Below are 24,155 nucleotides of genomic sequence, written 5' to 3'. Positions count from 1 at the left end.
TTTTCTCTCTGTCTCTTTCCTATTTGCTTTATGTTGTTCTTCACATTACTGTAAATTAAATTTATGGAGAATGTTTATCGTTGGAGGACCCCTGACAAGCCCTGAGGGGTTTTTTTTGGTTTCTCCTGCACATTTGCTTTATCTACTGTATACTTCGTATGTTTTTGTTGTTGTTCTACTTTTTTTTATATGTTGTTTTTATATATTTTTTCATGTGGTAATAAAACAACAAACTTTATTTAAGAGTCTACTCATTTTTGTTTGGGGCAGGAGGAGAATTCTAATGTTTACAGCCGCAGTTTGCAGCCAAGCATGGACAACAGAGTCCAACGCACACGATGCAGAATGAACAGTGCTACTCTTCCTGCTCTTGACGGGGACATTGTTTCCTCGTTCTAGAGTAGTTAGCGGTCAGCGACACCTCTGTGACGGAGAAGATTGCAACTACTGGCGCATCGACTCGCGCCTATAAATGGCCGGCACGACACCCCACCGTGATGTCATCAACACCGCTCGTGCGAGCCATCGCAGCAACTATCCTGGGCCCTTAAGGTTTAAACAAGGTAGATGACAGTCAGCTATGCTCATTGTGTTCATTTGGCTGCCTGCCAGTGCTCTTTTTCTCTGCGGTGTGTTGCAGGCTGAGGTTAAAGGGATAGTTCGGGATATTTGACATGAATCTGTATGGCATCACCATAACCAGTGTCGTGCATTCAAACTGACTTACCCCCGACAGTGTCCTGTGAGCCGAGTTCTTGTCCAGTGTTGGTCAAGGCGAAAGTAGTCCGGCTTGTTTGCTGGGGTCAAGAAATTAGCGCGTTTTTCTTCCCAAAACAGTACGTGTGCTAAAGAGTGATTTATTTCATCACAAAAACCGAAGCCGGCAAAAGTCACTCCTCGTTATCACTTGGGCCCTATACTGTCTCTCGTTGTGTATCAGTGCGCACGTCATTCTGACCGCGAGCTGTGCGCACGAGTCTTTCTGTTCTTTGGCAGTGCTCAACACTTACTCTGCAGACAACTGGCCATCGGGTCCAGCTGGTCTGGGACGCCTCTTCCAGTTGATCTTGGGAACATGGAAAAAAGTTCTCAAGACGCCTGCATTCAGGAGTGCAGGGAAGTCACCGTTATTTGTGATGCAGGCAGCAGCTGTCCCGTGGCCGCCGACATCCTCATCTATGGAAAGGTTTTGTATCTGGGGCATAACTAAATCCCACTCGTGGCAGCAGTAACATTCCACCTCTGTCTGCATTACTTCGCACTTCAAACAAGTGCACCAGGATTTGTCGGCCACCCTGGGTATCGCAGCTCCAGCAGTGGCTCCAGCTTCTGTTTCCATCACTTCTCTGTCCACCCTCTCTCTGTCTGCCCGATCTAAGTCCATTTGGCGAACTTCCTCCTCAGTATAAACGGGTTCATAAAGATACCCCCTTGGCTCTGAACGGAAGTCAATATGTTCCTCGTCGCTCTCGTAGTCAGACATCTTCCCGAGCAGTAAACAAAGTGAATCGACTCGTGCGCACAGCTCGCGGTCAGAATGACGTGCGCACTGATACACAATGAGAGACAGTATAGGGCCCAAGTGATAACGAGGAGTGACTTTTGCCGGCTTTGGTTTTTGTGATGAAATAAATCACTCTTTAGCACACGTACTGTTTTGGGAAGAAAAACGCGCTAATTTCTTGACCCCAGCAAACAAGCCGGACTACTTTCGCCTTGACCAACACTGGACAAGAACTCGGCTCACAGGACACTGTCGGGGGTAAGTCAGTTTGAATGCACGACACTGGTTATGGTGATGCCATACAGATTCATGTCAAATATCCCGAACTATCCCTTTAACGCTAACGCTAATGTAACATTAGAATGCCTTCATCATTTTATATCTACATTTGTTGTGAATTATTATTTGAATCTAATAGTAAATTGACATGATTTATATTGTTTAGTTTAAAAAGAATTAAGAGAAAGTATTTGCATTATTTACAGGGAATATTGGAGAATATTTTACTTCCTGATGGTAAAATTATATTAGTTTGAATGTGATGACTGAAGATACTTTTATTTTGAAAAACAGGAAGTAATGCTTTACGTTAGCCTCATGACGGATTCCATGAGATGAAGTTGCAAGTCGCAAACCTGCCTTAGTTTATATACTTCTTTGTAATACCGTGCATTTGGGAAGTAAAGTTCCGTCCATCAAAGAAAACCGTTTGATCATCATTCGAAGCTGAAAACTACACAACATTTTGGTGCCGAAACCCGGGAATTGAAGATTGAATTGACTGTGTCGAAGTTGGAAGCTAACGCTAGCTACATTGACAGCACAGATGGCCGAGCGTTTTGAACGCATAAAGAAGAAGAGAAAGACGGTACGCACATCTACAACGAAGTTGTTGAATCGCATTGATGAGGAAGTGAGCAATGAAGTGCCCAACTGTGATACACTTCGTGAAATGCTGTCAGTATTGTCGACCAAGGAAGATAGTTTAATGGACTTAAACAAAGGCATTGAAGATGAAATGTCGATAGACGATCTTGAGACGGAGATTGCTAGTACTCAGGACTACCAGGACCGCATTACCACGCTGAAGGCTCGTGCCACGAGGCTCATTCAGACTGCACGTGATAACGTGAGTGTGCGGGTGAGCGATGCAAGCACGAACTCCGTGAGACCAGTGAGTAGACAGACTGTTAAACTACCGAAGCTGGTGATAGAGAAATACAGTGGAGAAATTAGCCAGTGGCAAGAATTCTGGTCTCAGTATGAAACGGCTATTCATGAGAATGATGCACTTTGTAAGAGGGAGAAATTCACTTATCTGAGATCCTATTTGACTGGAGCAGCATCAAGAGCTGTAGCAGGACTTACTTTGAATGATAGCAATTATGACGCTGCAGTAGAATTGCTCCACAATCGTTTTGGAAGGAAAGACATTGTAATTAGTGCACACATGTCCAAACTACTGAGCTTGACCCCTGTGAAAAGGTCATCAGATGTTGCAGCACTCAGGCACCTGTACGACGAATGTGAAATACAGATTCGCAGTCTGGAGTCCATGGGAGTTCACAGTGACACATATGGCTGCCTGCTATGTCCAGTACTGCTCCAGCTCCTGCCGGAAGACATAGCACTAGTCTACACGCGCAATTCAGACCCCGATGACGAATGGAAGGTGCCAGAGCTCATCCAGTTCCTGCAAAGGGAGGTCCAAAGCAGAGAGAGAGCACTTCAGCTTACCAGACCAGGTAACACTCAAAAGGACATTCCACCAAGTAATAAACCATTCAGTAGGACAGCACCAGTTTATGAAAACAAAGCTAAAAAATGGAACGTGCCCTCAGCTACTGCTCTGCACACAGCAAGTAATGCACCACAGACCTGCATATATTGTGACAGTGCTAACCATAAACCAGAACATTGTACTGAGAATGTGCCTACTCGCAAAGAAAAATTAAGAAGGCTTGGACGATGCTACGTGTGCCTTGGCCCAAAACACATAGCAAAATTCTGCAAAGTTAAAGGTGTTTCATGCCCTTTGTGTGGTCGCAGACATCACCAGTCAGTTTGTGAGCAAGGTGAAGCCAAGGCAGATCTGGACAGTGGCAGCACAGAGGCTGTTGTGTCCTCTGTGTCCAGCACAGCGAAACAGAAAGCAAATGCACAGAACACAGTGTTGCTCCAGACAGTGAAAGCATGGACAGAGGGCCCAGCAGGGAGAAAAATCGTACGCTGTCTGTTAGATGGAGGCAGCCAGAGAAGCTTCATTCATGAAGGTGTGGTGAAAGCCTTAAGATTACCAGTGGTAAGACAAGAAATGCTGCATCTACACACTTTTGGATCTACTGCTCCTGCAAAGGCACAGCGTAACATTGTGAAGGTGTCTCTGGAAAATGTGTGGAACACACAGCAAAGGATTGAGATTGAAGCTGTGGAAACCCCTCAAGTGTGCACGGCAGTGATAAAGGTCCCCAGCGAACCCATCCAAGAGGAGCTAAGGAGAAAAGGTCTGCAGCTTGCTGATTTTCCACTGGATGGCCCTGATGACCCAGAACTGATGATGCTCATAGGGGCAGACTATTACTGGCAAGTGGTGTCAGGCAAGGTCCAGAGGATAACAGAATCACTAGTAGCCGTAGAAAGCAGCTTCGGGTGGGCTCTGCAGGGGCCAGTTTCAACATCCAGTGTAACTGACGCTACTTGTATGCACATCAGCCTAGAAGAGGACACCCAGATCTCAAAACAGCTACATGCCTTTTGGGAGGTGGAGTCACTGGGCATTGTCAATGAGAAGGCCCAGAGTGCAGTGGAAACTGACGCTCTACAGAACTTTGAACAGACTGTGATACACAAAGATGATCGCTACCAAGTTGAGTTACCATGGCGACCTGACAAACCGACACTCCCAGACAACTTCAGAGTGGCTAAAGGACGGTTCGAAGGACTCAAGAGGAGACTCAAAATGGATGCAACCCTGTACTCAAGGTACAATGATGTCATACAGGATTATCTGCAGCAAGGCATCTGTGAGGATGTACCTGAGGATGTGTCAGCGGCAGAGCAACCAGAGGCTGTGAGATACTACATGCCACATCATGCTGTTCTTCGAGAAGATAAGGTAACAACTAAACTGAGAATAGTATTTGATGCATCATCACATGAGGAAGGTTGCCCCTCCCTAAATGACTGTTTACTGACTGGCCCAAACCTTAATCCAAACCTGTTAGATGTGCTAATCAAATTCAGACTACATGAGATAGCCTTTACTGCAGACATTACCAAGGCTTTCTTGCAGATTTCTCTAGCAGAGAAGGACAAAGATGCTGTTAGGTTCCTGTGGCTACATGGACCTCTGACCAAAGACGCTGAAGGTGAGCTGCGCATTATGAGGATGAGTAGAGTAGTTTTCGGAGTGTCGCCCAGCCCATTCCTGTTAGCTGCCACCATAAGAAACCACATCAAGCAGTATGACAGCGAGCAGCCCAGGGCAGTGGAGGCACTGAGAGAGTCTCTCTACGTGGATGATCTGATCTACAGCTCAAGTAATGTGAATGAAGCACTTTCAGTTTCCTCAACAGCAAAGGAGATCCTGTCTCATGCCGGCATGAACCTGTGCAAATGGGTAACCAACTCACCACATCTGAGAGCCAAGTGGGCAGAGAGTGGAGTGGAGCACGCGACAGAAACAGACACCTGTGGAAATGTGCTGAAAGTGTTGGGGTTAGTATGGAGATCAGAGAAAGATGAGTTTGTGTTTGATTTAAAAGGGACTGTTGAACATTTTAAAGGGCAAAGAGAACACAAAGAGAAGTGTGCTACAGACATCAGCTCGTATCTTTGACCCTATTGGTTTCCTTTCTCCATTCACCATACGGGTAAAGTGCCTGTTTCAAGAACTGTGGGAGAGGGGAATCAGTTGGGATGAACAGTTGCCCACAGATTTGGCTGAAAAATGGAATCAGTGGTGTGCGGAGCTGCCGAAGCTACACCTTTTAGCCATTCCGAGATGGTACCACATTGACATTCAGCTAAACTCACAGACACTGAAACTGCACGTTTTCTGCGACGCCAGTGAGAAGGCATACGGTGCAGTTGCCTATCTACAAGGACCGAACAAGGAAGGGGAGATTGTGACAAGCTTTGTGGCATCCAAGGCAAAGGTAGCCCCACTAAAGAAATTGACTTTACCACGCTTAGAGCTTATGGGTGCACTGATTGGAGCAAGGTTAGGAAATCATCTTCTCAAGCCTCTGAACATGGAGAAAAATCAGTTGAACATGAGAACAGATTCGATGATCGTTTTCCATTGGATACGCAGTGCAGCACAAAAATGGAAGCCATTTGTGTCAAACCGAGTGACTGAGATACAAGGTCTCACCAATCCAGAACAGTGGTCTCACTGCCAGGGTAAAACCAATCCAGCCGATTTACCCACCAGAGGACAGGGCGTCGAGAACCTCATCCAAAGTCAGCTGTGGTGGAGCGGCCCTCCTTCACTATCATCAACTGGTGAGGCAGAGAACATTGATGAGGACTGTGTTGCAGATGAGGTGAGCACTGAGCTCAGATCTAAGTTCCAGATAGCAGTACAGCTCGCTAGCACTGAACAAGTTAAACCACTGTTAGACTTACAAAGGTACAGCAGGTTAAAGACAGTGTTAAGAATAACTGCATGGGTGAAAAGGTTCATAACTAATGTCCGCTCCAGTCTGAAAACGCAGGGAGACCTAACTTCTGAGGAGCTCACTGCCGCAGAAGTGTACTGGGTGAAGATGACACAAGAGCAGAGCTTCAGCCAAGAAATTTGTCAGCTGACATCAGGTCAAGACATAAAGAGAGATTCTAAAATCAGAGACTTGAAACCGTTCTTGGATGAAAATGGCCTTGTCAGTGTAGGAGGCAGGTTACAGCAGTCTGATTTTAGTTACAGAGAACAACACCCATATGTGCTACCAACGAATCACAGATACTCTGAGCTACTAGTTCAGCAATGCCATGAGAGAGTGATGCATTCTGGGGTAAGAGATACTCTAGTTCAAATGAGGGAAGGATACTGGGTTTTAAAGGGGAGACAGCTCGTGAAGCGGGTGGTGTCACATTGTTACATCTGTAGGAGGTTAAAGGTGAAACCAGCTCAGCAAATAACAGCTCCATTACCCAGAGACAGAGTCACTGAATCCCCACCTTTCGAAGTTGTTGGGATAGATTTTGCAGGTCCACTGTATGTAAAGTCTAGTGGACAGCCTAAGAAGGCATACATTGCACTCTTCACTTGTGCTGTCACTAGGGCAGTGCATTTGGAGTTAGTCACAGACCAGACTACTGAAAACTTTCTTTTAGCTTTAAGGAGATTTATTGCAAGACGAGGGCTGTGTAAAGTTATTTACTCAGACAATGCCAAAACATTCAAAAGAGCAGACCAAGATCTCAAAGAACTGTGGAAGTCATTCAGAGGATCAGAGCTCACAGAGTTTTTCACAGATAAGGAGATCACCTGGAAATTCATTGCTGAGAGAGCTGCATGGTGGGGTGGCTTTTGGGAGAGACTTGTGAGATCTGTTAAAATATGCCTAAAGAAGGTCCTAGGGAAGGCTTCATTAAGTTTTGAGGAGCTTACAACCATGCTTGCAGAGGTAGAGGCTGTATTAAACTCCAGGCCCCTCTCTTATGTACATGAGGATGTTTCAGAGCCCAAGCCACTCACACCCGCTCATTTCCTGGTTGGGAAAAGACTTACTTCTCTACCACCAAAGGCAATGCTTCCACCATCTCAGGTTACAAATGTGAGCAGAGAGGCCATGGGAAGGAGATGGAGGTACCGGCAAAGACTCTTGACCAGCCTTTGGAACAGCTGGCGAAAAGACTACTTGATGGACTTGAAATCAGCTCACAAGTGTGAGACACCTACACCCACTGTGCTGAAGGTGGGAGATGTCATCCTGATCGGAGAAGACAATGCACCCCGGCAGACCTGGAAAATAGGCAGAATAACAGAACTTTTTCCAGGGAGAGATGGACTCATTCGTTCCTGTACTGTTCGTACTTCTACGGGCAGTGTGTTAAGAAGACCTGTTCAGTTGTTGTATCCTTTGGAGGTTAATTAAGTGATGGACTGAATAGTAATGAACAATTGTTCATTAGGCGGGAGAATGTTGTGAATTATTATTTGAATCTAATAGTAAATTGACATGATTTATATTGTTTAGTTTAAAAAGAATTAAGAGAAAGTATTTGCATTATTTACAGGGAATATTGGAGAATATTTTACTTCCTGATGGTAAAATTATATTAGTTTGAATGTGATGACTGAAGATACTTTTATTTTGAAAAACAGGAAGTAATGCTTTACGTTAGCCTCATGACGGATTCCATGAGATGAAGTTGCAAGTCGCAAACCTGCCTTAGTTTATATACTTCTTTGTAATACCGTGCATTTGGGAAGTAAAGTTCCGTCCATCAAAGAAAACCGTTTGATCATCATTCGAAGCTGAAAACTACACAACAACATTTAAAGTGCAGCTCTTCTTCATCTTACAAGCTAAATTAAAATGCAAGAGAGCAGTATAAAATAGATTCAAACAAGCAAAGCAGGATCATTCTGAAAGTTTTAGTCAAAAACAGAATTAAGATATTTTTGGAACATTTTAATCAATATCTTAAGTTAAATATGGTAGCTGGAGAGTCTCTTTAAAGAGGATTGAAATATATTAATATAAAGGATACATGAGACAAAATTAATGTTTCCTAGTCAACTTTTTCAAGTCCCCCATACATGTTTTTAATATCCGTATTTTATTGATTTATTTGGCACATTGTAGTTTTAATTCTATTATGGAAAGAAAAAAAATCCCACTTCTAATGAAATCTCACTTGATGGATATTTAGATTTTTTGTCTTTGTTTATTTTTCTTTGTGAGATATTGACTGTGTTAGGGTGTATATTAAACCTCTTCTCTCCATCTTTGCTGTAGTGTTTTCTCTTTTTCCATTGTGTTTTGATTTGCCATTATGATTTCTCTTTTGCTGTTGTGCTTTTTGATTTGCTGTTGTTTTTTCTCTTTAGCCGTTGTTTTTTTTTCTTTTGCTGTTGTGTTTTTTTATTTGCTGCTGTGTTTGCCGTTGTTTTTTCTTTTTTGCCGTTGTGTTTTCTCTTTTGCCATTGTGTTTTGCACTTCAGCAGTTTAAACATGATTGTTACAGACATGAGTCCATTTTCCATGGTGGAGGATGAAGTTTCAAAAAGATGTTTAAAGGTGTAATATAGTGCAGCAACTGCAAAATGCAATACAATTTATTGCAATAGATATGTGCCTGTTATTGACTGTTTTGTTCAATGACAACAGCTCTCCTGCATTTCGGTCACAAGATCTTCAAGGAAAAGGAAGAAAGGCTTACGGTGGCTTTGGTGATTAATTTTAGTTTGTTGATGATGTCACAATGACATCACAACCAATCAACTTTAACTGACTTGATTAGTCAACCTCTAAAATCACTTACAATGCCCTTTCCTTGTGCCTTGTACATACCTCATGCTGATTAAGACATCTCCATTCCTGAAAATGAAAAGAAGAATGTTGTCCTGTGTGACATCATGAAAGTTCGCGCTTTTCTCATTGGCAAAGAAAAGATCTGGTTTCCACAAACACTGGAACATGTTAGGGTCAATGGTTAGTGAGTCACTTTTATAGTCAGTAGGAAGTCGTAGACGGGGGTCATTCCATCTCTGACGAAGAAATATATTCACTCGGTAGTCCTGTTGAAAGAGAAAATGTATCAATTATTCAAAATAATCTTTCAATACTTGTGCAAATTCTACCTATATATATTTAGAGCTCTGAACTGTTCAGATTTTAAGAAGATAAATATAGCGTTTTGAAATAATCACATTAATTAAAGTACCAAATATATTCTTTTGTGTACTGCAATTTTTACCCTTTCACAATGTTGACCTTTATGAACATAAAAAACAGAAGAAACAACAATGAAACACAAATATACTCAGACAGAAACACAAAACCAAAAAGAAACTAAGCTGACAGCGCATCTCCTAGCATCATACAAAGAAAAACACTCGTGAAAATGAGAACACCAAAATAATGTTGCTGTAGTTCACACCAACAACAACCATGCAGCACATGTGAGCAGTCAATACAAAAGCATGACCATGTTCCAGAGTAGTGATGTTGAGTTCTTGTCAGTATTGGAAGTTGGTTATTTTTCTAAACTGCTTATTCAAGGATGTCGACATTCATTACGACCTGAAAAACTGTGGCTTTGGCTGGGACTCATTATCACTGGATAATTTAGATGTGTCGGTCAAATTCTGGGATCTGAGATTTTCAGCTACAGCAAAATGTATGTTTTAAAATAAATTCACAGTTGGAAGGTCTGCTGTTTGATCACCAGCCCGTCTACATGTCAACATGTCATTTGGGAAGAGATTGAACCCCACTTTGCCCACCAATATGGCCACTGTGTGATTGTATATGTGATTAAAAAAAAACATAACTGCATATTTCGAGTGCAAATGTTTGTATAGAATGAGAAGCCCAGAATTAGAATTTGAGTGAATGTATGAATGAGGAACACATTGTTAAGTGCTTTGTCGAGCTTAGATAAGGTTAATAGGTGAAACTTAAAACCAAACTAGAAAGAGCTGTTCCTGCGAAACAGCTGTGAGAATGCAAGAGCTGAACAACCATGCTAAAAAATCTTAAGAAGCTAAAAAAAAGCTAAAACAGCTAAAGAAGCTAAAGCTGAAGCTAAAGGAGCTGAAGAAGCTAACAGCTGAAGGAGCTATGGAAGTTAAAAAAGGCTGAGAAGAAACAGGAGTTTGAAGTTGAAATGACATTCAAAAGACGAAAGTGTAATGATTTCAAGCTATAAACAGTTGAAATGGCTGAAATTGTTAAAAAAAAAAAAAGTATGTGACAGCTGGGGATCGAACACCTCCAGCCCACACAAAAGGGCCATATTGTTACCATCAGGCCAGCCTATCCTGTTAACCCAGAAGTGCATACAACCAATATAAAGACACAGGCGATCGCGGGAGCGAAATGACACTGAACACTGACTTCAAATACGTCTTGTGAGAAAAGTTGAGCAGCTAGAAAAATTATTTTAACACCATTAGAAGCAGAAGGCTTAGAGGAACTTAGCAAAGTAGTTTTACATCTGTGGAGTGAACTATATTTAAATCGAAGCAGTTTGAACACACACAACATATATGGAGAGATGACACACACACAGAGGTCCTGCGCTGGGCGAAAGCTGAAGCGCAAGTCTCCATACTATGACATCCTGTGACAAAAGTTGACCAGCTAGAAAAAATATTTTAACACCATTAGAAGCAGAAGGCTTAGAGGAAGCTAGCAAAGTAGTTTTACATCTGTGGAGTGAACTATATTTAAATCGAAGCAGTTTGAAAACACTTGAAGCTGATTTTTGAGGACTCAAAAAGTCAGATTTCGTCAGAATTTGAGATTTTGTTCAAGCTTAAAGGCTCATAGTTCAAAATCTGTCCATGTGAGCTCTTTAGGAGTTACATTGGCTGAAAGAGGACAAGTTTTCCTACATTTTAAGGTATAATTTGTTTCTCTCAGTTAAACTGTATGAAAGTTATAGTAATTTGTTTGAAAAGTTGAAACTTATCAGCACTGCTGAATGTCTCACTCTAAAATCGAAGAAGGAACTTAATTTTCATATTTTTGGGGGTCCTAGCAGCGAAGCTGCAGGAACCCATTGAGTTAGTAGCTTTTCCTATTATTGGGGGTCCTAGCAGCGAAGCTGCAGGAACCCATTGTGTTAGTAGCTTTTCTTATTATTGGGGGTCCTAGCAGCGAAGCTGCAGGAACCCATTGTGTTAGTAGCTTTTCCTATTATTCTTCTACTTTCTTCTGCAATTGAAGTCTATGGCAGCCCCATGAACGCTATGGTAAAAAGTTGTGAAATTTGGCACACTTAATCAGCCAAGTGCCAAAAGCAAACTCAAGAATTTTCATGGCCCTAGACCTTACTCTCTAGCGCCACCAACACGCCAAAGTTCAAAGTGCATTCAGCCTAATAACTTTTGACTACTTTGTCCAAATTTCACAAATGAGGCATCCTTGGAATCCTTGGATCATGACGAGTCCAACGCACCCTATGACGTCAATTTGCGTATGCCTAGATTTTCCGCCATTTTGAATTTTATCAAAAAGCTTAAAAAAGCATTTCAGGTCACAGAGATTGTCCAATTTTCACGAAACTTGGTACATAGACTCTTAAGACCAAGCCGCACAAAAGTTATTGTGTGGAATTTTTAATTAGGCTTCCATTTTTCCATAAAAGCCAATCAAACTTGAGGTTGACGCCCCCAAACTGGAAGTGAGGTCATATCTTGGCAACCATTTGATATCATGACGTCAAACTTATAACACAGACTCAAGACTGCTAAGGTAAGAGGCCCAAGAAGTTTGGTGACGTTCGGCCTATAGGTGTCGCTATATGTAGCAAAAATGCATTTTTGCTCATATCTTTGGACCCCTTGGTCCACATTTCACAAATGAGGTACCAGTAGAATCCCTGGATAAGGACGAGGTCAACACACTTAATGACATCATTTGCACCATCTTGGATTGTCCGCCATTTTGAATTTAATCAAAAACCTTCAAAATGCATTTCAGGCCACTAAGATTGTCCAATCTCCACGAGACTTGGCACATAGAATCTTCAGACCAAGCCGCACATAAGTTATTATGTGGATATTTTTAATTAACTTCCGTGTAACCGCGGCAGCCAATCAAACTCCATGCCGACGCGCAAATGGGACATTTGGCCGTATCTCTGCGATGCATTGATGTATCGATGCCAAACTTGGTGCATGGACTCACGACGCCTTCCTGAGCAGCCCAAGCCTTCCCTATTGTGCCATTCTGCTAGGACCCCCACATCGCTGCTTGCAGCTATATTTATTATTGATCCGTTTCTGCTGCAATTGAAGTCTATGGCAGCCCCATGAACGCTATGCGAGAAAGTTGTGAAATTTGGCACACGTAATCAGCCAAGTGCCAAAGCCAAAGTCAAGAATTTTCATGCCCCAAGAGCTTACTCTCTAGCGCCACCAACATGCCAAAGTTCAAAGTGCATTCAGCCTAATAACTTTGGACTACTTTGTCCAAATTTCACAAATAAGGCATCGTTGGAATCCTTGGATCATGACGAGTCCAACGCACCCTATGACGTCAATTTGCGTATACTTAGATTTTCCGCCATTTTGAATTTTATCAAAAAGCTTAAAAAAGCATTTCAGATCACACAAATTGTCAAATCGTCACGAAACTTGGCATATAGACTCTTCAGACCAAGCCGCACAAAAGTTATCGTGTGGAATTTTTAATTAGGCTTCCGATTTTCCATAAAACCCAATCAAACTCGAGGTTGACGCCCCCAAACCGGAAGTGAGGCCATATCTTGGCAACCATTTGATATTATGACGTCAAACTTATAACACAGACTCAAGACCAAGATGGTAAGAGGCCGAGGAAGTTTGGTGATGTTTGGCCTATAGGTGGCGCTATATGTAGCCAAAATGCATTTTTGCCCATATCTTTGGACCATTTGGTCCAAATGTCACAAATGAGGTACCAATGGAATCCCTGTATGCAGCCGAGGTCAATGCACGTCATGACGTCATGAGCGCCATCTTGGATTGTCCGCCATTTTGAATTTAATCGAAAACCTTCAAAAAGCATTTCAGGCCACTGAGATTGTCCAATCTCGACGGAACTTGGCAAATAGAATCTTCAGACCAAGCCGCACATAAGTTATCATGTGGATTTTTTTATTTCACTTCCGTTTAACCGCGACAGCCAATCAAACTCTACGCCAATGCGTAAACTGGACATTTGGCCGTATCTCTGCGATGCATTGATGTATCGATGCCAAACTTGTTGCATGGACTCAAGACGCCTTCCTGAGCAGCCCAAGCCTTGCCTATTGTGCCATACTGCTAGGACCCCCACATCGCTGCTTGCAGCTATATTTGGGGGTCCTAGCAGCGAAGCTGCAGGAACCCATTGAGTTAGTAGCTTTTCCTATTATTATTATTGGGGGTCCTAGCAGCGAAGCTGCAGGAACCCATTGAGTTAGTAGCTTTTCCTATTATTATTATTATTATTATTATTATTAATCCGTTTCCGCTGCAATTGAAGTCTATGGCAGCCCCATGAACGCTATGGTAAAAAGTTGTGAAATTTGGCACACCTAATCAGCCAAGTGCCAAAACCAAAGTCAAGAATTTTCATGCCCCAAGAGCTTACTCTCTAGCGCCACCAACACGTCAAAGTTCAAAGTGCATTAAGCCTAATAACTTTGGACTACTTGGTCCAAATTTCACAAATGAGGCATCGTTGGAATCCTTGGATCATGACGAGTCCAACGCACCCTACGACGTCAATTTGCGTATGCCTAGATTTTCCGCCATTTTGAATTTTATCAAAAAGCTTAAAAAAGCATTTCAGGTCACAGAGATTGTCCAATTTACACGAAACTTGGCACATAGACTCTTAAGACCAAGCCGCACAAAAGTTATCCAAGGGAATTTTTAATTAGGCTTCCATTTTTCCATAAAAGCCAATCAAATTCGACGTTGACGCCCCCAAACCGGAAGTGAGGCCATATCTTGGTAACCATTTGATGTTATGATGTCAAACTTATAACACAGACTTACGACCAAGATGGTAAGAGGCCCAAGAAGTTTGGTGACGTTCGGCCTATAGGTGGCGCTATATGTAGCCAAAATGCATTTTTGCTCATAACTTTGGGCCCCTTGGTCCAAATGTCACAAATGAGGTACCAATGGAATCCCTGGATGCAGCCGAGGTCAATGCACGTCATGACGTCATGAGCGCCATCTTGGATTGTCCGCCATTTTGAATTTAATCGAAAACCTTCAAAAAGCATTTCAGGCCACTGAGATTGTCCAATCTCGACGGAACTTGGCAAATACAATCTTCAGACCAAGCCGCACATAAGTTATCATGTGGATTTTTTTACTTCACTTCCGTGTAACCGCGACAGCCAATCAAACTCTACGCCGATGCGTAAACGGGACATTTGGCCGTATCTCTGCGATGCATTGATGTATCGATGCCAAACTTGTTGCATGGACTCAAGACGCCTTCCTGAGCAGCCCAAGCCTTGCCTATTGGGCCATTCTGCTAGGACCCCCACATTGCTGCTTGCAGCTATATTTATTATTATTGGGGGTCCTAGCAGCGAAGCTGCAGGAACCCATTGAGTTAGTAGCTTTTCCTATTATTATTATTCCTCTACTTTCTGCTGCAATTGAAGTCTATGGCAGCCCCATGAACGCTATGGTAAAAAGTTGTGAAATTTGGCACACTTAATTAGCCAAGCTCCAAAATAAAACTCAAGAATTTTCATGGCCCAAAAGCTTACTCTCTAGCGCCACCAACACGCCAAAGTTCAAAGTGCATTCAGCCTAATAACTTTTGAATACTTGGCCCAAATTTTACAAACAAGACATCATTGGAATCCTTGGATCATGACGAGTCCAACGCACCCTATGACGTCAATTTGCGTATACTTAGATTTTCCGCCATTTTGAACTTTATCAAAAAGCTTAAAAAAGCATTTCAGGTCACACAGATTGTCAAATCTTCACGAAACTTGGCACATAGCCTCTTAAGACCAAGCCGCTCAAAAGTTATCGTGTGGAATTTTTAATTAGGCTTCCATTTTTTCATAAAAGCCAATCAAACTCGAGGTTGACGCCCCCAAACCGGAAGTGAGGTCATATCTTGGCAACCATTTGATATCATGACGTCAAACTTATGACACAGACTCAAGACTGCTAAGGTAAGAGGCCCAAGAAGTTTGGTGACGTTCGGCCTATAGATGGCGCTATAAGTAGCAAAAATGCATTTTTGCTCATATCTTTGGACCCCTTGGTCCAAATGTCACAAATGAGGTATCAGTAGAATCCCTGGATTAGGACGAGGTCAACACACTTAATGACGTCATCTGCGCCATCATGGATTTGCCGCCATTTTGAATTTAATCAAAAACCTTCAAAATGCATTTCAGGCCACTAAGATTGTCCAATCTCCACGGGACTTGGCACATAGAATCTTCAGACCAAGCCGCACATAAGTTATTATGTGGATTTTTTTATTTAACTTCCGTGTAACCGCGGCAGCCAATCAAACTCCATGCCGACGCGCAAATGGGACATTTTGCCGTATCTCTGTGATGCATTGATGTATTGATGCCAAACTTGGTGCATGGACTCACGACGCCTTCCTGAGCAGCCCAAGCATTCCCTATTGTGCCATTCTGCTAGGACCCCCACATCGCTGCTTGCAGCTATATTTGGGGGTCCTAGCAGCAAAGCTGCAGGAACCCCATTGTGTTAGTCGGATTTCTTATTATTATTATTATTATTATTATTGATCTACTTTCCGCTGCAATTGAAGTCTATGGCAGCCCCATTAACGCATTGCGGGAAAGTTGTGAAATTTGGCACACGTAATCAGCCAAGTGCCAAAAGCAAAGTCAAGAAATTTCATGGCCCAAGTGCTTACTCACTAGCGCCACCAACACGTCAAAGTTCAAAGTGCATCTAAATGCATAACTTTGGACTACTTGGTCCAAATTTCACAAATGAGGCATTGCTGGAATCCTTGGATCATGACGAGTCCAACGCACTCAATGACGTCATTGGCCTATGCTTACAATGTCCGCCATTTTGAATTTAATCAAAAAGCTTAAAAAAGCATTTCAGGCCACGCAGATTGTCCGATCTCCACGAAACTTGGCACATAGAATCTTCAGACCAAGCCGCACAAAAGTTATCATGTGGAATTTTTAATTAGGCTTTTGAATTTGCATAAAAGCCAATCAAACTCAAGGTAGACTCCGCCAAAGCGGAAGTGAGGCCATATCTTGGCAACCATTTGATGTTATGACGTCAAACTTCGAACAAATACTCAAGAGCCCTATTGTAAGAGGCCCAAGAAGTTTAGTGATGTCTGGCCTATAGGTGGCGCTATATGCAGCAGAAATGCATTTTTGCTCATATCTTTGAAATTATTGGTCCAAATTTCACAAATGAGACATCATTGGAATCCTTGGATCATGACTAGTCTAACGCGTCCTATGACGTCATTGGCATATGTCTACAATTTCCGCCATTTTGAATTTAATCATAAAGCATAAAAAAGCATTTCAGGCCACGCAGATTGTCTGATCTCCACGAAACTTGGCACATAGAATCTTCAGATCAAGCCTCACAAAAGTTATTGTGTGGAATTTCTTAATTAGTATTCCGATTTTCCATAAAAGCCAATCAAACTCGAGGTTAACGCCGCCAAAGCGGAAGTGAGAACATATCTTGGAAACCATTTGATGTTATAACGTCAAACTTCTAACACAGACTCAAGACCCCTACTGTAAGAGGCACAAGAAGTTTGGTGACGTTTGGCCTATAGGTGGCGCTATCTATGGCAGCCCATTATCGCAATGCGAGAAAGATGTGAAATTTGGCACACGTAATCAGCCAAGTGCCAAAAGCAAAGTCAAGAAATTTCATGGCCCAAGTGCTTACTCACTAGCGCCACCAACACGTCAAAGTTCAAAGTGCATCCAAATGCATAACTTTGGACTACTTGGTCTAAATTTAGCAAATGAAGTATTGCTGGAATCCTTGGATCATGTCGAGACCAACGCACCCTATGACGCCATTGGCTTATGCCTACAATGTCCACCATTTTGAATTTAATCAAAAAGCTTAAAAACGCATTTCAGGCCACGCAGATTGTCCGATCTCCACGAAACTTGGCACATAGAATCTTCAGACCAAGCCTCACAAAAGTTATTGTGTGGAATTTCTTAATTAGTATTCCGATTTTCCATAAAAGCCAATCAAACTCGAGGTTGACTCCGCCGAAGCGGAAGTGAGGCCTTATCTTCGAAACCATTTGGTGTTATGACTTTAAACTTCTAACACAGACTTAAGACCCCTACTGTAAGAGGCACAAGAGGTTGGGGGACATTTGGCTTATAGGTGGCGCTATCTATGGCAGCCAATTAACGCAATGCGAGAAAGTTGTAAAATTTGGCAAACGTAATCAGCCAAGTGCCAAAGCCAAAGTCAAGAAATTTCATGGCCCAAGTGCTTACTCACTAGCGCCACCAACATGTCAAAGTTCAAAGTGCATCCAAATGCATAACTTTGGACTACTTGGTCCAAATTTCACAAATGAGGTATTGCTGGAATCCTTGGCTCATGTCGAGACCAACGCACCCTATGACGCCATTGGCTTATGCCTACAATGTCCGCCATTTTGAATTGAATCAAAAAGCTTAAAAAAGCATTTCAGGACACGCAGATTGTCCAATCTCCACGAAACTTGGCACATAGAATCTTCAGAGCAAGCCGCACAAAAGTTATCATGTGGAATTTTTAATTAGGCTTCCGATTTTCCATAAAATCAGAAGCAAACTTGAGGTTGACTCCGCCGAAGCGGAAGTGAGGACATATCTTGGCAACCATTTGATGTTATGATGTGAAACCTCTAACACAGAATCAAGACCCCTACAGTAAGAGGCACAATAAGTTTGGTGACGTCTGGCCTATAGGTGGCACCAAATGCAGCAGAAACTCCACGCCCACCCGCAAACAAGACGTTAGGCCATATCTTTGCCATTTATTGATGTATCAATGCCAAACTTGGTGCAAAAACTCACAACGCCTTCCTGAGCAGCCCAAGCCTTGCCTATTGTGGCGTCCTGCTAGGACCCCCACATCGCTGCTTGCAGCTATATTTATTCCTCTACTTTCTGCTGCAATTGAAGTCTATGGCAGCCCCATGAACGCTATGGTAAAAAGTTGTGAAATTTGGCACACTTAATCAGCCAAGTGCCAAAAGCAAACTCAAGAATTTTCATGGCCCAAGACCTTGCTCTCTAGCGCCACCAACACGTCAAAGTTCAAAGTGCATTCAGCCTAATAACTTTTGAATACTTGGCCCAAATTTCAAAAACAAGACATCATTGGAATCCTTGGATCATGACGAGTCCAACGCACCCTATGACGTCAATTTGCGTATACTTAGATTTTCCGCCATTTTGAATTTTATCAAAAAGCTTAAAAAAGCATTTCAGGTCACAGAGATTGTCCAATTTTCACGAAACTTGGCACATAGACTCTTAAGACCAAGCCGCACAAAAGTTATCGTGTGGAATTTTTAATTAGGCTTCCATTTTTCCATAAAAGCCAATCAAACTCGAGGTTGACGCCCCCAAACCGGAAGTGAGGTCATATCTTGGCAACCATTTGATATCATGACGTCAAACTTATAACACAGACTCAAGACTGGAAAGGTAAGAGGCCCAAGAAGTTTGGTGACGTTCGGCCTATAGGTGGCGCTGTATGTAGCAAAAATGCATTTTTGCTCATATCTTTGGACCCCTTGGTCCAAATATCACAAATGAGGTACCAATGGAATCCCTGGATGCAGCTTAGGTCAATGCACATCATGACGTCATCTGCGCCATCTTGGATTGTCCGCCATTTTGAATTTAATCAAAAACCTTCAAAACGCATTTCAGGCCACTAAGATTGTCCAATCTCCACGAGACTTGGCACATAGAATCTTCAGACCAAGCCGCACATAAGTTATTATGTGGATTTTTTTATTTCACTTCCGTGTAACCGCGGCAGCCAATCAAACTCCATGCCAACGAGCAAATGGGACATTTGGCCGTATCTCTGCGATGCATTGATGTATCGATGCCAAACTTGGTGCATGGACTCACGACGCCTTCCTGAGCGGCCCAAGCCTTCCCTATTGTGCCACTCTGCTAGGACCCCCACATCGCTGCTTGCAGCTATATTTATTAATCCGTTTCTGCTGCAATTGAAGTCTATGGCAGCCCCATGAACGCTATGGTAAAAAGTTGTGAAATTTGGCACACGTAATCAGCTAAGTGCCAAAGCCAATATCAAGAATTTTCATGCCCCAAGATCTTACTCTCTAGCGCCACCAACACGTCAAAGTTCAAAGTCTATTAAGCCTAATAACTTTGGACTCCATGGTCCAAATTTCACAAATGAGGCATCCTTGGAATCCTTGGATCATGACGAGTCCAATGCACCCTATGACGTTAATTTGCGTATACTTAGATTTTCCGCCATTTTGAATTTTATCAAAAAGCTTAAAAAAGCATTTCAGGTCACAGAGATTGTCCAATTATCACGAAACTTGGCACATAGACTCTTAAGACCAAGCCGCACAAAAGTTATCGTGTGGAATTTTTAATTAGGCTTCCATTTTTCCATAAAAGCCAATCAAACTCGAGGTTGACGCCCCCAAACCGGAAGTGAGGCCATATCTTGGCAACCATTTGATATTATGACGTCACACTTATAACACAGACTCAAGACTGCTAAGGTAAGAGGCCCAAGAAGTTTGGTGACGTTCGGCCTATAGGTGGCGCTATATGTAGCAAAGATGCATTTTTGCTCATATCTTTGGACCCCTTGGTCCACATTTCACAAATGAAGTATCACTAGAATCCCTGGATATAGACGAGGTCAACACACTTAATGACGTCATTTGCGCCATCTTGGATTGTCCGCCATTTTGAATTTAATCAAAAACCTTCAAAACGCATTTCAGGCCACTAAGATTGTCCAATCTCCACGAAACTTGGCACATAGAATCTTCAGACCAAGCCGCACATAAGTTATTATGTGGATTTTTTTATTTCACTTCCGTGTAACCGCGGCAGCCAATCAAACTCCATGCCAACGAGTAAATGGGATATTTGGCCGTATCTCTATGATGCATTGATGTATCGATGCCAAACTTGGTGCATGGACTCACGATGCATTCCTGAGCAGCCCAAGCCTTCCCAATTGTGCCATCTGCTAGGACCCCCACATTGCTGCTTGCAGCTATATTTTAAACTGTCATATTTCAAAATTGGCCGAATATTTTTAAAAGCTGAACCATTTGGTAATAGCTGAATGTCTTATGAACGGCGTTACGGTGCGTTCACACCAAACGCGGTGCGAATATTTGCACCGCCTTACTCGCGCGATCGTTGCCGCAGGTGTAAATTAAATTCAATCGCCTCAATCGCCTCTTTCGCGCAAGTAAAAAACGAGTAGCTCAAGGGGCTATCCATGGCTGATATAAGTACCATCGCGTCCTTTTACCTGCTGTGGCAGTCCGAGATTCGTCTGAAACGCACACGCCGTCAGTGACATCATCCGGTGGTGCATTCAGCTCGGATAATTTCACCGCCTTCTCCATGAGTTCCGTCTGGATGACGGCCGCCTCCAGCGGCACCCCAGGCCCACCAGGACCCAGCCCGACGACCCGCTCGGGAGGACCGGCGCCGCGATCTCTCGGCAGGACACCAACCACAGGCGCCCCGCAGCTGAAACGGAGCCGCGGCCCAGCTGCGGAGCACCTGCAGCCGGCGTCCCGCCGAGAGATCACGGCACCGATCCTCCAGTGGCGGCCGCTTCCAGCGGTGTTTCGGGCTCGCCGGGACCCAGTTTGGTGGCCTGCTCGGGAGAATCGGTGCCGCGATCTCTCGGCGGGACGCCGGCTGCAGGCACTCCGCAGCTGGGCCGCGGCTCCGTTTCAGCTGCGGGGCGCCTGTGGTTGGTGTCCTGCCGAGAGATCGGGGCGCCGGTCCTCCCAAGCGGGTCGTCGGGCTGGGTCCTGGTGGGCCTGGGGTGCCGCTGGAGGCGGCCGTCATCCAGACGGAACTCCTGGAGAAGGCGGTGATTTAATTTTTTTATTTTATTCAGTCAGGGACCATGTGCAAAGTACATTAATTACAAAGTAAAGAGATGACCTGCACCAGATTGTAGCTTAGAAGCTAATTTCCATTTGCAGTCCCATCTGCATGCCACAGACACGACTCCATTTCAGCTGCGGAGCGCCTGTCCATCTGTCTCCACGTCACTGTCGTCCAGAATCTCAACGCTGATAGGCTGTCTGGCGCGAATATTTCGCCAAAGTTGGATTTTTTGAACTCGCGCGGCGGCCACCGCATCACCGCACTGCCTCACCGTGCCGCCCCACCGCGCCTCATCTCGCCGCCGGCTCGAATCCGCGTCTTTGCATTGACTTTGTATGTAATCGCGTCGCCCGACCGCGTCTGGTGTGAACGCACCGTTAGTGTTACCATTAGGCAATTTCATTCTATTACACTGGAAGTGCATATAACCTATTTAAAGACTACACAGACAGACACAGAGCGAAGCTGCTGCAGCCGCGGGACAAATCTGAGGCGCAGACTGTCTTCTAACACGTCTTGTGAGAAAAGTTGAACAGCTACAAAAATTATTTTAACACCATTAGAAGCAGAAGGCTTAGAGGAAGTTAGCAAAGTAGTTTTACATCTGTGGAGTGAACTATATTTAAATCGAAGTAGTTTGAAAACACTTGAAGCTGATTTTGAGGACTCAAAAATGGCAGATTTCGTCAGAATTTGAGATTTTGTTCAAGCTTAAAGGCTCATAGTTCAAAATCTGTCCATGTGAGCTCTTTAGGAGTTACATTGGCTGAAAGAGGACAAGTTTTCCTACATTTTAAGGTATAATTTGTTTCTCTCAGTTAAACTGTATGAAAGTTATAGTAATTTGTTTGAAAAGTTGAAACATTTCGCACTGCTGAATGTCTCACTCTAAAATCGAAGAAGGAACTTAATTTTCATATTTTTTAAACTGTCATATTTCAAAATTGGCCAAATATTTTTAAAAGATGAAACATTTGGTAATAGCTGAATGTCTTATGAACATTTTAAAATTTGAATGGTGTCTCTAGCTGAAAGTATGCTGAAGTAGTTACGATTTGAAAGGATTTGAAGGATTTGAAAGGATTTGAAGATAAGGATTTGAAGAACTTAATTTTCATATTTTTAAACTGTCATATTTCAAAATTGGCCAAATATTTTTAAAAGATGAAACATTTGGTTATAGCTGAATGTCTTATGAACATTTTAAAATTTGAATGGTGTCTCTAGCTGAAAGTATGCTGAAGTAGTTAAGATTTGAAAGGATTTGTTTACAGCTCCCACCGAAGCGTCATGCTTTTCTACCGCAGTTGAAGCTGGTTTTTGAAGCTGGTATTGATATTGTGCAGCATAAAATATTTCTGCTAATAAGTATGACACATTTGTTGTTAACATTTGTTTTGCTGGGTAATTATGCCAAATTGGAGATTGTTTACTTGATTGTACTATCCAAAGCCCCACTGTTGCCATAAGCAAGACATCAAATCCCTGACAAGTAGAGGAGGAGATGTAGTAGATGTAGGGCTAATGAATAAAAGGACCACATTTCTGACTCCAACACCCCGTACCTGACTTTTAGACTCAATTCAAATGGATACATTCGATGGAGCAGAAAGAGGAAGGAGGGGGCTGGTTAACAGCAGATGGTGTAATACTGTTGGAGAAACATTTCTGTGGCCTGGACACAGAATTGTTAGTTGTGATTTGATTACTGTGAACTGTCCGTGTTATCTGCTCAAAGACTTCATTTGTACCACTTTGGTAGCTGTTCATATTCAGCTGATTTTTCAAATATTCAAAAAATAACATTTCCAACTTATTTTATTTCAGTCTTCCAGTCTTCCAACTTATTCTATTTTATTATTTTATTTCCATATTTTATTTTATGCATAAAGCTTTTCCTTGACTTCAGACCACAATCTCTTCACTTCCTACACACCCATTCTTCAGCAGCAACCTGTGACCAAACAGACTGGGAAGAGGTGGTCATAGGACGCTCAAAACTATTCTGAATGGGTACTTTGATGCCACAGATGGATGTGCTTTGTGATCAACAGAGATTATATCCAGACTACAACTAATTGTATAGTATAAAACTTTTATGTGTTCATGTATAGAATGTAATTTCAACAAAGACAGTGAGGTGTTTCCCCAATAATAAGCCCTGGATTATCAATGACCTTAATGAGCTACTGAACAACAAGAAGAAAGCCTTCTGGGAGGAAAATAGGAAGTTATTTAGGACTGTTCAAAAACAGCAAGAAGGTGGACAGAAAACAGCAAGCTCCAACAGAACAGCATGAGAGAAGTGTGGTCCGGGATGGAAAAAAAAAAAATCACTGGCATTACGATGAAAGAGGATCAGACGGATGGAAGCTGTTCATAAACAATCAATTGGAAATCAATAGAGGAGAGTCTGTTACTGTGCATGGTTATAGTTGTCATTCCGTCTTAATTATCTACTTTGAACATCTCAGAGCTCCATACAGCTGCTCCTATTTCAAATATTGCAGGTTTAATTTCTCATGGTTCATTGCTACTATTAATAATTATGAAAGTGTTTGGTGAGTTAAATTATGAAAGCACAAATACTGTATCTTAGAATTTACCAGTAGCTAGAATTTCAGAGCAAAGAAAAAACAAAAAGGGCATAAAGTATGCTTATTCTGTGTGTGTCACCATGGTTGTCTCCTGTATGGATCCAAAGCTGTTAATGAAGATGTTCACCCTGGACTCAACTGGGATACCTAAAGCAAAGATACACACATAAAGCAATATGTCAAAGATTCAGGAAAATAAAACAAAGAAAATCTTTTTAAAGGATTGTTATTGGTCT

The 24,155-nt window shown here is 42.7% G+C and overlaps 1 protein-coding gene across 1 annotated transcript in view; it reads right to left on the bottom strand.

Moving 5' to 3' along the window:
* The window catches only part of LOC142379108 (glycine receptor subunit beta-like), a 72,425-nt gene that overhangs the window by 19,655 nt on the left and 28,615 nt on the right, over nucleotides 1–24,155 (bottom strand). The window contains exons 4-5 of the mRNA XM_075464232.1: nucleotides 23,999–24,066; nucleotides 9,028–9,254 (exon numbers count right to left, since the gene is read on the bottom strand). Coding sequence (XP_075320347.1) covers nucleotides 9,028–9,254; nucleotides 23,999–24,066 — 295 coding nt within the window. The remainder of the gene's footprint in view (nucleotides 1–9,027; nucleotides 9,255–23,998; nucleotides 24,067–24,155) is intronic.

This window comes from Odontesthes bonariensis, chromosome 4 (assembly GCF_027942865.1).
Source record: "Odontesthes bonariensis isolate fOdoBon6 chromosome 4, fOdoBon6.hap1, whole genome shotgun sequence".
NCBI classification, from domain to species: domain Eukaryota; kingdom Metazoa; phylum Chordata; class Actinopteri; order Atheriniformes; family Atherinopsidae; genus Odontesthes; species Odontesthes bonariensis.
The sequence above is the reverse complement of the archived record's forward strand: the minus strand, read 5'-3'. Positions and strand labels throughout refer to the sequence as shown.